This window comes from Hyperolius riggenbachi, chromosome 7 (assembly GCF_040937935.1).
Source record: "Hyperolius riggenbachi isolate aHypRig1 chromosome 7, aHypRig1.pri, whole genome shotgun sequence".
Classification (NCBI taxonomy): Eukaryota; Metazoa; Chordata; class Amphibia; order Anura; family Hyperoliidae; genus Hyperolius; species Hyperolius riggenbachi.
Window position 1 is genome coordinate 271,463,160 of NC_090652.1, and position 16,152 is coordinate 271,479,311.

General features: G+C 44.1%; 1 protein-coding gene across 3 annotated transcripts in view; it reads right to left on the reverse strand.

Moving 5' to 3' along the window:
• GALNT5 (polypeptide N-acetylgalactosaminyltransferase 5) overlaps positions 1-16,152 on the reverse strand; it is an 81,686-nt gene that overhangs the window by 16,501 nt on the left and 49,033 nt on the right. For all 3 annotated transcript variants that reach the window (XM_068247065.1, XM_068247064.1, XM_068247066.1), the window contains exons 4-9: positions 14,670-14,805; positions 13,410-13,529; positions 9,261-9,378; positions 7,656-7,979; positions 4,419-4,499; positions 218-376 (exon numbers count right to left, since the gene is read on the reverse strand). In XM_068247065.1, coding sequence (XP_068103166.1) covers positions 218-376; positions 4,419-4,499; positions 7,656-7,979; positions 9,261-9,378; positions 13,410-13,529; positions 14,670-14,805 — 938 coding nt within the window. The remainder of the gene's footprint in view (positions 1-217; positions 377-4,418; positions 4,500-7,655; positions 7,980-9,260; positions 9,379-13,409; positions 13,530-14,669; positions 14,806-16,152) is intronic.

A 16,152-nucleotide genomic window follows, 5' to 3' on the forward strand; every position in this document is an offset into this window, starting at 1 on the left:
CAGCAGGTACTATGGAATCACCTCAACTATAGCCGTTCTCAGTAGCTCATCTAGTGAGCAGTGTTTGCTTTGTTTATCTCAATAAAGCTGTTGTTGACAGATGACTGGTCAAGGTGAGGCAGGCCAGTAGGGACAAGGTCAATTCCACATGACGTGAGAAAACTTCCCTCTGTTCCCCCTGCCTTTATCAAACTTTACACGTGTGTTATTTACTTACCAGCGAGGGCTGAAATGTAGTCAGGGATTTGTGTAACCACCGGATGCCGCTATTCTTATTGTCGCACGCTCGAACAGTGACTTTATCCTTCTCTCCAGGGGCGATGCACAGATCCTTCTGTTTAATTAGCCTTAACCAACTGAAATTAAAATGCTGATTCTGTAATTAGAACAACAACAAACGCTCGTTATATTATAGTTGCCAATATTGGAATGTTGATAAAGGTAAGATCAATCATGGAATTAACAAAATGGCAGGAGGGATTTTGCACTAATAATAATATCCAAGGTTATACAATAACGATAGTGGGGGAGCATTTGTATCAGGGGAGTTGATTAGACTTCCCAGAAAGGAAGTTTTATTCTCCACATGAAGAAAAATTGGTTCTACTGGTTCTTCCTAAATTCCTGAATGGCATTATAGGAAGGTTTCGGTGATCCTTGTAGTAGCCTGGTACACAAGAATACCTGAGTGAAACGATAGACCAGGAGCCCAGTGGTGCAGTAGCATTAATAAGTGGAGGGTTGTAAGTATATGCAGCTATTATACTCACAAGAGAGGGCTGCAGATCCCTGCAACCCCCGTATAAGCCAGTGGGAGATTGACCGCCACCGCTCGGCTTGGTTTCTCAAGTCCTGCTGGAAGCTGGAAGGTCACTCTCCTGGGTCTGTAGTTTTTAGGAAAAAAACTATTACCTCTAAAGGAGGTTTAGCTAAATACTCATGAGGATGGAGGAGCCCAAGCATGATCATATACAAACTTCTAATACAAGAACTAGAATCAGAGGTAGTGTCTTACCTCTCCTGAAGGTAAAAACACCAGTAGAACTGGAAAAGTATCTATACAAAACACAAAAATAGACAATGCATTTCACGGGTACTAGCCTGCTTCCTCAGCTTAATACACAGTGCTTTGCAGCAGAGTGGTAAAAAAATACCCCTCATTATAATTCTAGTATTAGTATTATAATTCTAGTATTAGTTTTTATAGTATTATAGTTCTAGTATTAAGTTTTTATATGTTCATACTTGGGCACCTCCATCCTCATGAGTATTTTGCTATATGGCAGGAGCTCATGAGAGGGATCCATCAGAAAATGGCGCCTGCGAATAATGGCGCACAGTGTTGCCGCTAATGCGTTTGTCGCTTATCGCTATTTAACGTTAAAGCCTTATTGTTATTTAGCGTTAACACACAGAACCCTCTCTGTACCTATCCCTAACCCCTAGACCCCCCCTCCCTGATGGTGCCCAACCCCCAACCACTTCCCTGGTGGTGCCTAACCCTAAGACCCCCCTGGTGGTGGCTGACCCTAACCAGCCCCCTGGGGGAGCCTAACACTAACCACCCCCCCGGTGGTGCCTAAACCTAAGACCCCCCTGGTGGTGCCTAACCATAACCACCCGCTTGGTGGTGCCTAACCCTAAATCTCCACTGGTGGTGCCTAACCCTTAGACCTCCCTGGTGGTGCCTAACCGTAAATCTCCCCTGGTGGTGCCTAACCTTACCAGTGTTACATTAAATCCATTCACCATTTTGCAGTTAAATAACGTCTGCAGTTTGGTTTATGTAGGGCGCTATTGATACATAACGCTACTGTGCTCAATAACGTCTGCTGTTTGGCATATGAACGGCGCTATTGATAAATAACGTTACTGTGTGCCATTTTTCTTCTTTTTTTTCACTGTGCGCCATTATTATGCAGTACTAACAATAAATAGCGATAAGTATCTTTTTAATGCGGCGCCATTTTTATGCATAGGCGCTGTGCGCCATTATTCACTGATCCGCAAGAGAGGTGGAAAATGATGAACAGGTGTCTTTTTTTGCTGTAGTTAGAATTAATTTGCCCTGGAATAGACCAACCTTAAAATAAATGTCTGTCTTTAGTTTCTGCAAAGTTCTGGTTCGGAAACCACATTTGCACATTAGTTGAATTTTATAAACGTCTTTTTAATGAACACCATTGACAAATGTAATTGTGATGATCCGCTCAGCTGGCTGCACAGGCAGACAGCTGTTTGTCCATTCCTCTAGTCTGTGGGCTGCAGGTCTCTGGAACAGAGACCTGTCTTTCCATTGCAAGTTTCTGGTCTGTTCTCTTGCTGGGGAATTTGCATACATTCGTTATGCAAATCCCCTACCTGCCTTCTTTGATGACTGGCACTATAAGAGCTTTATGTTTCCCAGAATGCTTTGCTGGACATTTCCCTTCCATGCTCAGTTCCTGATGGACACTGCTGGAGTGTCAGCCATTGCTATCTAGTATAGTTAATTCCTGGGGGTTGCTTTAGGCTCCCCTTCTAGCCCAGTCAGGTTGTATTATCTGTATTGCCTGTTCTGTCTTGTCTTGCCTTTTTGCCATTGTCCTGTCCCTATGGTGGTTGACAGGAAATGGTTCTGATCTCTGTTCTTAGAGTATAGCTGGTGCAGCAGTTGCTACCAGCTATCTCTTCTGTTCTGTTTCCTGGGATCGCGCTAGCTACTTTTTGCTAGCGCTGGGGATCCTTCTGTTCTGTCTTGTCTGTCGCGATTGCGCTGTCACCAGCGGCGGTTGATAGCGAATCGCTCTGTCTTGTTTAGATCGCACTAGCCGCTAGCGTTAGCGGCTGTGGATCTTTCTGATCTGTGTTCCTGCTTGGATCACACTTGCTCTGGCGGAAGAGCGGTGGATCCTTTCTGCCTAGTTCCTGTTTTTCGTGTGTCTGTCTTGTCCGCTACGCTTGCTGCAGGCTCGGTGAGGTAACCGTTAAGCAAGTGCTCGCGTCCTCTGTTTCATGTTTGTCTGTCGATGGTTAGTTAGGCGTGCTTGTCTCTATTGTGCTTATCACGTGGAGACCGCGCATAACCGCGTGCACTGTTGCGAATGAGTGCGGTGTTCGCGGTTAGCTAGCGTTTATTATTTTCCGTATCTCCTTATTGTATTATTTGCTGTGCCTTTGCTACCCTCGTATTCTATTCTGATCTGCCTTGTGTCACGTCTGGCGATTGCACCTCTCGCGATCGCGTTCCTATTTCATATCTGCTGTTGTGTGTGCGCGGTCGCGGAGTGGCGACTGGATTGGCGCACACACAACCTATCCCTTTGCTCAATCTCATTCGCAATCGCCTCTCTTGCGATTGCGTTCTGCGCTTCGTACAATTCCTGTCTGGCACTTGTGGAGGTACAGAGGATTGGTTCCTCTGCACTCCCCAGCGCCATCTGCCGACAGGAATTTCCCTCTACAGGTGCGTAGCACCTTTTGCTGGGTTCCTGCAAATTATACGCTTGTGGAGGATTTCTGCCGTGTCAGCGCACGCGTTGTGTGCTGATCACGGGGAAAGTTCCACAATCGTTACAGTAATTAATATTTTCTTAGAATATCAGCATAGCAAGCAAAGGCAGCAATAGGGAGTTGCCAAATTATTAAAGGGGACATTAACTGATGGTTAAAAAAAGATTTTAAAGAGGAACATTACCCGTTGTAAAATCTTTCCTCTCCCTGATTTACATTCAGACATTTATCACATGGTGACATGTTTACTGCTGGCAGGTGATGTCACTGGAAAGAGATGCTGCTTGCTTTTTTGGCAGTTGTAAACAGCTGTTATTTCCCACAATGCAGCAAGGCTCCCACAGTGTGATGTCAGGACCTCAGAGCTGTGAGGCGCTGACATCACACTGTGGGAGGTCTTTCACCACAAAATCAGCCATACAGAGCCACCTGATGATCTGTTTGAGAAAAAGAATAGCTTTCTCATGTAAAATGGGGTATCAGCTACTGATTGGGAAGAAGTTCAATTCTTGGTTACGATATCTCTTTAACTTACCTGGAGCTTCTACCGGCCCCCAACAGAGGTCCTGTGCCCGCTCTGGGACACACTGATCCTCCGGTCTCTGCAGCGAGCTAGTTTTATTTCTGGTGACTGGTCAGTCAGTGGCCTCTGTGCCTGTGCGGCCTTGGCAACGTGGGTCCTTGATCATGTTCCTGTCGGGAGCATGATCGAGGCTGCAATTAGCCAAGGCCGCGCAGGCACAGAGGCCACTGACTGACCAGTCACCAGTAACAAAACTAGCTTGCTGCGGGGACTGGAGGATCAGCTTGCCCCAGAGAAATTGACCATTCAATCATGCATACATTTGCGATCGAACGCTGAAATTGAGCAGTGTATGGGCCCCTTAAGTCATGTATTACTTTTTTACTGAAGTAAAATAAATCACCTGTTTACTGGCATCACAATCATCAAGGACAACGGTGGCGTTCTGCAGAGACAGACACTTGCCCAGCGCCGGACTCATTATCTAAGATCAAAGAGATTCACAATGTAGAAGTCTGAACACATTTCACCAATTAAATGAAACAAGCATAAACATGTATTACAAGAAGGGATGATGGCTTGTGAACAAAACTGTCTTGTAGTGCCCTCTTGTGGTAGTACTGAGATATGATAAAAATACAACATTACCAAGTGCCTAAAAAAATAACCTCAGGTGGCGAATCCCATTAGAATAAGAAAATACAACAACTTTCCACACTACAGTGGCAAAAAAATATTAAGAACCCAAGAGGGATTTTACCTATTATTATTTAGTATTTACACTGAGTGGCCAAAAATTTGAGACACCTTCTAATAATGAGTTGGTCCGCCTTTGGCTCTGATCACAGCAGATATTCTTCTTGACTAGCAGGGACTTAACAAGATGCTAATACCGTTACTAAGGAATGTTGGCCTATGCGGACATAATGGCAGCTCTACGTTGGGTCAGATATGATGGTTACGTTTCTAAGCTTTTTTACTAATCTTTCGACTTCATCCCACAAATGTTCAATAGGATTGAGGTCAGGGCACTGAGCTGGCAATGGAAGCAGGTGAAACTCTGTTTGATGTTCCTCCAACCAATTTAAGACCAATCTAGCATGGTGACAAGGGCCAACAACAGGCATCTTTTCAAAAGGTAGGGGGGGTTACTAACTTTTAAGTGTTATGATTTCTTTTGGTGCCCATACACGGTACAATAAAAAACTTTCGATTTACTATTTATTCAACCAAGGCGATCGAATCGAATGAAAGTCAAAAAGAATATTTGTTATCAAGAACGATTATCCTGTTTTTTCAATAAAAATCCGATCGGACATGTTCGAAAAATCTTTATATTAGATCTAACATAATAATCGAATGAAATTATGCAATCTAAAAAAAAAGAAACAATTGTACCATGTATGGGAACCCTTTGATTTATCCACTCCGTCAGCTTTCAGACCTTTAGCTAATTTATGAGCAAGCAGGTGTTGAGCATGCTTAGGTGCTTTTTATAGGACCCCCTTTTTTTAAAAAAAAAATTAGATTGTAAAATGTAAAATACACATGTTCTAGTTGTACATTTGTTCCAGTGTAAAATGCACTATACATTTTATGTTCCTGTTACTTACAGTAGGCAGTATAAATGTGTAAGATCTGACAAATGTTGGACTACTCCATCTCCTCACAAAAAAAAAAACTTTTCAAAAGATGGCAGTGGCAAACTCCAATTGCATAAAAAGTGTGCACAGGAGGATACACTGGCTTTCCAGAACCACTGTAAAGGCCCTTTCCAAGGAGTGCTTTTGAAAAGACTAAAGAAAAATGTGGAAAATCTCCCATGAGGAGATGTGCTAGTACAATATGTGACAGATCTGTTCATAGAAAAACAATAATTTTATAGTGCATTTTACTCTGGGATACATATACAACTAATACTTCTGTATTTTTAAATTTTACACATTTTTACAATAGCTGCCCTTTAAGCACCTTCAGCATAGTAGAAGCAGAAGAGTATTGTACCATGTTAGCCATCAGTAAAAGCAAGCCATTTTGAATCAGGATGATACCATTTATTGGCTAACTTAGAAGTAAATAAAAGTAAAGGGGGCCATACACTAGGCGACCAACCAACCAATCGACCATCCAATTCAATTATTATAATCGAATTGGATGAAAATTGGTGCTGCCAAGTGCATGCCCGACCGACGAAGCGACCAATTCCGGGACATAAATTGGCTACACAGTTGATCGCGCATGTTAGAAAATTTTGGGCAGAGATTGGTTGGTCGGGGGTGCCGCGGTACAGCGGCCGATTTGCGAACGAGCGACGAGACGACGAAACCCCTGCCGCTGCCGCCGCAATGTATACAGTAAATGTATGCAGTGTGTAGTGCATTTATACATTACCTGTCCGGTGTCGGCCTCCACGCGGTTTCCGTCCATCTCCGGGTTCCGCATACACGCCGGCAGCGCTCTGACGTCACGAAGGTGCATAGCGGCTGACGTCAGACGCTATGTGCCGCTAGCGTGTATGCGGCTGTTACCTGGCAAGATGGACGGACACCATGCGGAAGCTGCTACAGGACAGGTAATGTATAAATGCACTACATGTCTACATTACATACATTTACACATTTTGGGGTCAGCGGCGGGGCGGACTGCGGCGGCTCAGCCGTTTCTCTGATGATTTCATGCTGAAATTGGACGGGAATCGGCCTGTAGTGTATGGGCAGATTCGATTAGAGATAAATTTGTCTCTTGGTTGAATCTGCCCATACTCGTTCTAATGTATGGGCACCTTAAGCTTTCTGCTAATAAGCTTTCTTCAGACTTAGTTCAGAAGAAAGCGTATTAGCTGAAAGCTTACTTTTTATTTACCTGTCAGTAAGTCAATAAATGGTATCATCCTGACTCAAAACTTCTTGCTTTTAACCACTTGAAGACCAGAGGTTTATACCCCCCTAGTGACCAGGCGATTATTTGCAATTCAGCAGTTTATTGCTTGGCCATACAACTTAGTTAGCACCCAAATGAATTTGGCCACTTTTTCTTGTCACTGATAGAGCTTACTTTTGGAGGTATTTGATTGCTGCTGCCATAGTTCAGTTTTTAAAAAAGTTAGTTTTTGCATTTTTTTTAATCACCCTCCCTCACTCCTCCCCTAAATTGGCACTACACTAAGATACATACACTACAGTACATAGACATATGTCATTGATAGGGATTAGACTGTGAGCCAATCCTGGGGACAGTTAAGAGACAAGGCTGTCCTTTCTGCAGCACTGCGCTAGATCGCAGCGCTCTATACATATATTTTTCCCTTTTTTTTCTCAATATCAGCCTGCCAGCTCCGATTGCCGGCTAGCAGGCTGTTCGCTGCGACCCCTGTGTCCCCTGCAGGGAACGTGCTTGCGAGATGACGCCTATTGGCGTTAGCGAGACCTCAGAGCGCAACGCTCCTGCTGCCGATCGGCGTTAGACAGTTGGGAGCAGTTTAAGCACCTTCAAAATAGGCCTGCTACATTGCCCCTTGAAAAAGTTGCTGGTCACTGTTTATTACAGAAATGCATAGATCACCATGGTTCAGATAATCATCAGGGGCAAACAGAATATACCATTAAGACAGAAATGTGTGGACATGGCCTCTGTCACTTACCACTCCGGAAGCTCTGGCCAGAGGGGCGTCCAGGTCTGGATAGACGTTATCTATGTACCATCTAAAGCTTTTACACTGCAGTTTCTTCCTGAGCTCCTTTTGCTGGGTCAGGTCCCCGATGTTTGGGAGCTCTTGCAGAAGGTGGTATCCATGACCATAAAAGAGTTCTTTATACTCATCAAGCCAGACCTCTGCAACCCGAGCTAAGTTTCTCTCTACAGTTTTCACCCGGTCTTTGGGGAAGGAGTACGGGTTGTCATTCCTGAAGATGTGGCCCACTCTAGAACATGGGATGATCTCAATTTCGCCTCCACACATCCAGATCTACAAAAAAATGAGGTGAAGCAAACTACGTTTATAAAAACAGTAAAAAAAAGTCTTTAAAGATTAGTTAAGAAAAATAGTTGACTTTTTAAGGTGGAACCTTTTACCACTTCCGGTTGCCTCCTCCTTGATTTTACAGAGCAAATTTACGAACTTCATGTCACATTAATGCTCCCTCTAATGAACTTCTCCTACCTAACTACCCAATGAAAAGAAACTATTCCCACTCCATAACCTAACAATCCTCCCAGCTCCTAATACTAACCTATCTCCAACCCCAAAGTATTTGAAAAACATTCTCCTAAAATACACAGCCAATGAAGAAATTAATTGCCGAAACCTCTGCCAAAGAAACATCACAAGATTGCATGGTGAGTAAAAGCATGCCTCAAGAGCACCTGGCGGAATGCCGTGATTTGTCCAGAGGTACACTGTGACCCGCTATAATCTGGTGATCACTTAATCTGGTGAGTCCATTCCAAAGGGTGTGGAGGTGGCTTACACGATTGCAACTTTTGTAGGATTTTGTGGTGGAGCAACATGGCAGGGGATATATCTATGATGCTACCCACTGAGGAGGAGGACTTTTTGGTTACATTCTATTTGTATAATCTATACTGTACAATGGTAGTATCAGTGGCACTGGCGGTGCCAAGGTAGTTTCCTTGTGGCTGTGTTTGGGACCCCATATATATAATGAAACAGTTGTGCCTTGACTTGCTTGCTTTTAATTTGCTCCCTTTTAAAACTGTTTTAATGCCTCCCTTCAACTCTAGGTTTTGACTGAGAGCTGGTGATCTATCATATTAGTCCCTTGTCTTCCAGTATGACAGTGTTTAAATATGTCCCTCCCCATACTGTGCTGTGAAGCAATTGTTCTTCAGCCTAATCATGTGATACAAGCCGTACAAATTCAGAGCAGGTTCATCCACCAGGTAACCTAGGCAGTGCCTATGGCCTAATGGGTGTAAAGCCCTCCCCAGCCACCTTCTCTGACCTCTCTACACTTCAGTTTAACAAAAAGAACACAAGGGGGCTCCAAATCTGCTACCTTACCTAGGGCCCCATTATATCTTAATCCGTCTCTGATACACAGCCACACAGTGAGGAGGGAAGGTGACCACCGCTGTCTGTGTTACTCAAATTGTAGTTCAGTGGTGCCACTGTCCATAATACTCTCTAACACAAAAGGCTGCTACATGCAGCAACTTAAGAGTGAGAACTAGGAAAGCAAGGCCTGCTGGACGTATGCAATGGATGTTTCAGTGACACATGCAATACCTTGAATGATATTTCCATATTTTCTCCTCCCCATACATCCAGTCCTGGATCATACGTGCCAAGCTCATAGAAATATTTTTTGTCAATAGAAAACAATCCTCCAGCCATGATTGGACACCTGAAACAGAAGATCACAAAAACAAATGACTACTAAAAAAAGTCAAGGAGAACCTTTTCAGAGTCTTGCAGACCATACTTGAACTTGCGGTCTCCCAAAAGTTGGAGAACTGGTAAATGATATCTGGAATAAGTGCAGTAACAACACTGTTAAAAAACTCCTTTGTAATGAAGGAAGTTTCAAACCAAAGTCTTGGCATGGCCAACAGTTTGCTTTTATAGCAACAGAATCATACTTCTCATACAATCTATCTCCAAAAGACCAAAACAGTACATAGCATCTTTTTTTTTTCTTGCTAAATAATCCCTTCCCCAGACTCAGGTGCACCTATAAATCATATGATGTATTATTATATATATATATATAGTGCCAATACTTTCCACAGCACTTTACAGAGCTCCCAACCATGCCAATAATTGTCCCTCAGAGGACCTCACAATGTCCCTACCACAGTTGCTGTCTAATATCCCTACCAATCTTCCACAGTCGGTCAATTTTCTGGGAATCAAAATTATTTGGTTACCTCTAGGTTACTGATCCACAGGGCATGTTCATTTATAGTTTCACACTAGAGGAGAGATTATCATCTGAAGGCTAAAAAGGTTACTGACCCATCCTTCTCCATCCCTTACCAGGAATGAGAAAAACATAAGTACTGTGACTTCCAAAACCTGATCTACTTCCGCCAGGGACATTTTGATTTGTAAAGTTTTTTCATTCACTTTTAAGTGAAATTATAATCATAACATTCAATACAGTTCTAACTGATCTTGTTCCAAGGTAATGCCATCTGCGTAAAACTCACAAGTCACTCCAGCACAGAATACTGCAGTGCTGGAAGATGCTATTGCAATGGATATATTATATCACATTCACACAGAAAACCTTTTCTTCTCTACTTACAGTCACACCGAATCGTGCAAACAACAAACCCTTTATCCCATGTTTGCTTGTCCTTATCAACTGCAATTGGTTAACAAAAGACAGTCAGGGAAGTTACGTGGCAGTGCAGCACGTAACTGATAACCTTCTGAGCAAAGTAGAACATAGTCTATTATTCTTTTAATTAACTATCTAGCAAATAATTGTTTATAGAAGTTCTTATGATGTGGCCAACCTAGTGGAGAAGAGGGGATATTTAAAGTAAACCTGAGATGAGATGTGTGGGACAATGTATACTTACTCGGGGCTTCCTTTAGCCCCATGAGGTGCTTGCAGTCTCTCAACGTCCTCCCTGTTCTTTCAGAAAACCTCCCGGTAATCAGGCCAGCCACGCTCTCCTGCGCATGCATGACCTGGCCACCCGTGCGCCCCCATCACACTCCCACAGTCTGGAGCATTCTCTGCCTGCCCAGTAGTACTGTGCAGGCTCAGAACGCTGCTGGGCACGGGAGTGTGACTGGGGTTCGCAGACAGCCGAGCTGTGCATGCGATGAAGACCATGACTGGCAGTGAATGACCCAATTCAAAATTTCTGAAAGAATGGAGCGGCCGGGGAGGACGTCAAGGGACTTCAAGCACCTCATGGGGCTGGGGGAAGTCCCAGGTAAGTATACATTGGGTAACACACGCAATCTCAGGTACACTTTAAGGTTGCATTCACACTGGCACAAAAAAAAACGTTTGGTTTAGCAGAACGAAACGGAACAGATCTGAATAGATGTGAACGGATCCTATGCAAAACTACGTAATCCGTTCACAACAGATTCACATTCCATCCATTTCGATGAGCGGAACGCAAATTTGGGTACTGTACAACTTTTTTTGATGAGCTGGACGAAGTGGCCGCCGACAGAGACCGAAGGAATCAATGTTAGCCTATGACTAGGTTAGTCGTCGTGTACATTTCACACATAATCACCTGCTGCTGCCCATTCGTGTCCTCTGCTGCTACCACCACCTCTCGGTGTACTGCATAGAAGAATTGCCGGTTTGCAATAGATCCTAGGGAGGATTCCTATTGGTTCACTGAGTGGTGGACCAATGAAAATCTTACCTGGTGGCGCTCAAGGAGGATTCCCATTGGTCTTCTGCAAACCAATGGGAGCCTGATGCTTCTGATGGGGCTCTCAGATCTGTATACTTGCATTTCATACATGCAGAGGAACCAAGCGTTGGCAGCAGTGGGACACGAATGTGATGGTGTATATAACTGATCCGTTTAAACCATAAATGTCAAACTATGGCCCAGGAGTCAAATCTGGCCCACAGAGATATCAAATTTGGCCTGCAAGTGTTTTCATCACTTTGCATTATGTTTGGCCTGCTCTAGATCAACAGGGAAGGCATATTGGAGGTGAAGCCCTAGATCACCATAGAAACCATATGAGGGTGGGAGGAGGAAAGCACTAGACACCAGGAACCTGTATAGGGGAGGAAGTGGAGTCACGAGACACCAAGGAGCTGTATTGGGGATGGAAGACCACTAGACACCAGGAAACTGTATAGGGAAGGGAGGAGGCATTAACCTCCTTGCCGGTTATCCCGAACTCAGTTCGGGGTAACCTGCGCAGGAGGATTTCTCAGGCCCCGCTGGGCCGATTTGCATAATTTTTTTTTGTTACAAGCAGCTAGCACTTTGCTAGCTGCTTGTAACTTCCGATCGTCGCCGCCGATCCGCCGCAATCCGCCGCGCCGAGTCGCTCCCCCCCGCCCCAGACCCCTGCGCTGCCTGGCCAATCAGTGCCAGGCGGCGTTGAGGGGCGGATCGGGATTCCCTATGATGTCCCGACGTCCATGACGTCGGTGATGTCATCCCGCCTGGTCGCCATGGCGACCGGGGAAGCCCTGCAGGAAATCCCGTTCTGAACGGGATTTCCTGCATACTCTGATTGCCGAAGGCGATCGGAGTGGGTGGGGGGATGCCGCCGCTCAGCGGCTATCATGTAGCGAGCCCTAGGCTCGTTACATGATTTAAAAAAAAAAAAAAAACCCTCCTGCGCCTCCTTGCCAGAGGAATTGAACCGGCAAGGAGGTTAAAGACCTGGGAACTGTATAAGGGAGGGAAGGGACCACTAGATATCAGGGAAATTTATAGGGGAGGGAGGAACACTGGACACCAGGGACCGTTATAATGGATGGAGTGGGCTCCTAGACATCGAGGTTGGCCTACAACCTGATCCCAGTGTTCAATTTTGGCCCACTTTGCATTTGCGTTTGACGCCCCTACTTTCAATGAAAAATGGATCTGTGTTTTATCTGGTATGGTGTGAACACGGCCTAAGTGATCTATCTAATATTGATGACAATAAAAGCCTGTTAGACATGGTAGATCACGTATTAGTCTCCTAGCCATCCAATAAGGTTAGCGGTTCTCTAACTAGTTAGACAAAATAATCTATTTCTAACAAGTCAGTCAAGTCAGATAACTGTTAAAATGTAATATACACTTTGTCTGGGTTATTTTTAACTTTCAGAATCAATCATTCCACTGATATTTATAACTAGACCAGGTGTATCAAGCTCAAATACGTAATGGCCCGAAATTGAGCTCTGGGACCAAGTTGCGGGCCAACCTCAATGTCTAGTGGCCACCTCTCTCCCTTATAAAATTCCTGGTATCTAATAGCCCTCCCCCTTTCCCTATACATATACAGCTCCCTGGTGTCTAGTGCCCCCCTCCTTCCCCTACACGGTTCCCTGGTGTCTAGTGGCCCTCCTCCCTCATCTATACAGTTGCCTGATGTTTAGTGGTCCTCCCTCCCTATCCAGTTTCCTGGTGCCTGTTGGCCCCATTCTTTCCCTATACAGTTCCCTAATGTCTGGTGCCCCACCTTCTCCTATACATTTCCATGGTATCTAGTGCTTTCCCCCACCCCATTTGGCTTCCCTAGTGAACTAGGACTTACCTTCCAATATAGCTTCTCTGGTTGTCCTACGTGGGCCAAACATAATGCAAAGTGGGGAAACCACCTGAAGGCCAAATCTGATGTCTCTGAGGGCCGGAGTTTGACATGTATGCTCTAGACTGATCGTGATCAATACATAGTTGGTAATTATTCCCAGCTCTACAATCTAGGATGATGACTTACTTTATTGGGTCCATATCAGTGATTTTGTTCTTCTGAAGAACCTCCTTAGGGATTGGCTTCCATCCAAAGTTCATCGGCCATGAAAAAATCCCTCGCTGGAAGTTGTCTACTGTCATGTAGCTGGAATGTAAGAATAAAGATATAGATGTAAAAACTGCTGAAACTATTGACTTGAACAGAAAGATCTGAAATGCGGGAAGCCCTTTACATCCGTTTACTGTGACCATGGTTGAACCCCCCCCCCCGCCTAATTTTAAAGAGTACTTACAGTATAAAGGGCAGAACTAGTTATGACATGCTCTGTCCTAATGATGTAGGATTGGGGGTCTCTGGGGGGTTTAAGGCCTCCCTCAGAAATGTGGCTGTGGTGTTTTGTATTCAAATTCTTCCGAGGCTTTGTCTGGTTGCTGCAGCCCCAGGGCTGTGGAGTCGGTACAAAAATCATCCGACTCCAACTCTTACTCCTCATTTTATGAAACCACGACTCCGACTTCCACTCCAGGAAACCAAAATGGCTCCGTCTCCTCCTTAGTCTGATACTTACCAGAACTGTGAATTTGGTACAAAAATCATCCAACTCTAACTCCCAACTCCTCAGTTTCTGAAACCACAACTCAAAACTGCCCTGACTCTGACGCCAACTCCACAGCCCTGTGCGACCCGCCCCCAGCACGGCAGCTGAGGCCTATTTGGCGGCTGCTGAGCTGGGGGCAGAACGTGGTGAGGAGGAATTAAAAAACAGTTGAGGGGGGAATTAGACAGGCTAAACTCTCTAAATACATACAGGGTGCATTTCTCTATGTTTTCCTTCTGTCCTGTACAAGAGTTCAGGTCCACTTCAAAAGGAACCCGAGGTGAGAGACATATGGAGTCTGCCATATTTATTTCCTTTTAAACAATACCAGTTATCTGGCAGTCCTGATGATCTTTCTGGTCTGTAGTGTCTGAATCACATGCCTGAAACAAACATGAGCTAATCTTGTCAGATTTTTGTCAGAATTGTCAGGGTTTATGGCTAAGTGTATTAGAAGCAGTGGATCAGCAGGACAGCCAGGTAATGTGCATTGTTTAAAAGGAAATAAATATTTCCGCATCCACATGTCTCTCACCTGTATAAAGGTAAAATAAAACCTGACTACAAGACAGATTCACATTTGCAACCTCTATGGAAAAACACACATCTAATAAAGCACTGATGTTACTGTTCCTGGTTCCTAATTAGCAGGAATGAAAGAACAAAAACAGCCTTCAACACGTTACCTCATGTCCTTATCGCTAATTACTTCGATAACCGGGCAAGCTACTTTCTTTCTGTTTATTCTAACTTGTTCCAGAAGAGGTTCGAGCCATCCAACGTTACATTCCACATGCGAATCAAGGAAAGTCAAAACATCCCCTGCAAGAATGAATGGAGACTTTATTACACAGCAGCAGAGGGTGTAGAGTATACATAGAGGCCATACTGTGCATTTCTGACCTGCCTGTGCTGTTCAAACATTAAGCAAGTAAAAATGTGTTTGTTTTCATGTTAAGATTTTGGGTGGAAAGTTTAAAGGATACCTAAAGCAAGAAGGATATGGAGGCTGCCATATTTATTTCCTTTTAAATAATGCAAATTGCCTGGCTGTCATTCTGGCCTCGTGAAAGTGAACCGAGCAGCATTTTAAGCCCCCAGGGTATCACAATAGCACATTAAAAATGCGTGCTAACAATGTGGCTCATTACAAAAAAATAATAATTCCAGTCTACCTCTTCTTTTTAGATTTAAAGAGGAACTCCAGTGAAAATAATGTAATAAAAAAGTGCTTCATTTTTACAATAATTATGTATAAATGATTTAGTCAGTGTTTGCCTGTTGTAAAATCTTTCCTCTCCCTGATTTACATTCTGACATTTATCCCATGGTGACATTTTTACTGCTGGCAGGTGATGTCACTGGAAGTAGCTGCTGGTTGTTTTTTGGCAATTGGAAACGTCTGTAAACAGCTATTTCCCACAATGCAACGAGGTTCACAAACCGTAAACTGCCAGGACCATGGTCCTCAAAGTTTCCTGTGGGAAGGGTTTCACCACAATATCAGCCATACAGAGCCCCCTGATGATCCTAAGCACAATAGGAGGAAAGAGGCACCCTGATTGGATAAAAGTGTCTAAAAACATCTTAAAAACGATATATAATATGAGGTAGCTTAAAAAAATCTCTGTATATATGCAAAAGGTTTTTATTTAGCACAGGCTATGCGTTTCGCAGGTCCAAGCCTGCTTCATCAGGCCAATATGGACTTTATTTATTTGGCACTGCTATTTATTTATTTATTGTATTTATAAAGCGCCAACATATTACGCAGCGCTGAACATTAATTTAGGTTACAGACAATATTTAGGGGTGACATACAGCAATATGACAATACAGGAATACAAGAAAACCAGATCACACAGCACAGTATTAGTACAAGGTAATGCTTAGTCAGTCACTGGATGGAGCATGGAGATTAGGCAAGTTAGGTTCACTCAGATGCATAGCATGGGTTCACAGTAATGGAGGTGCAAGATCAGGTAGGACACAAAAGGAGGAGGACCCTGCCCAAAGGCTTACAATCTAGAGGGAGAGGTAAGGACACAAATGGTAGGGGACCAGAGTTCAGCTGTAGGTTTAGAGCACTTGTGAGGGGTAGTAGGCCAGAGTGAAAAGGTGAGTTTTGAGGGCTTTCTTGAAGATGTTGAAGGAGGGGGCTGCCCTAAT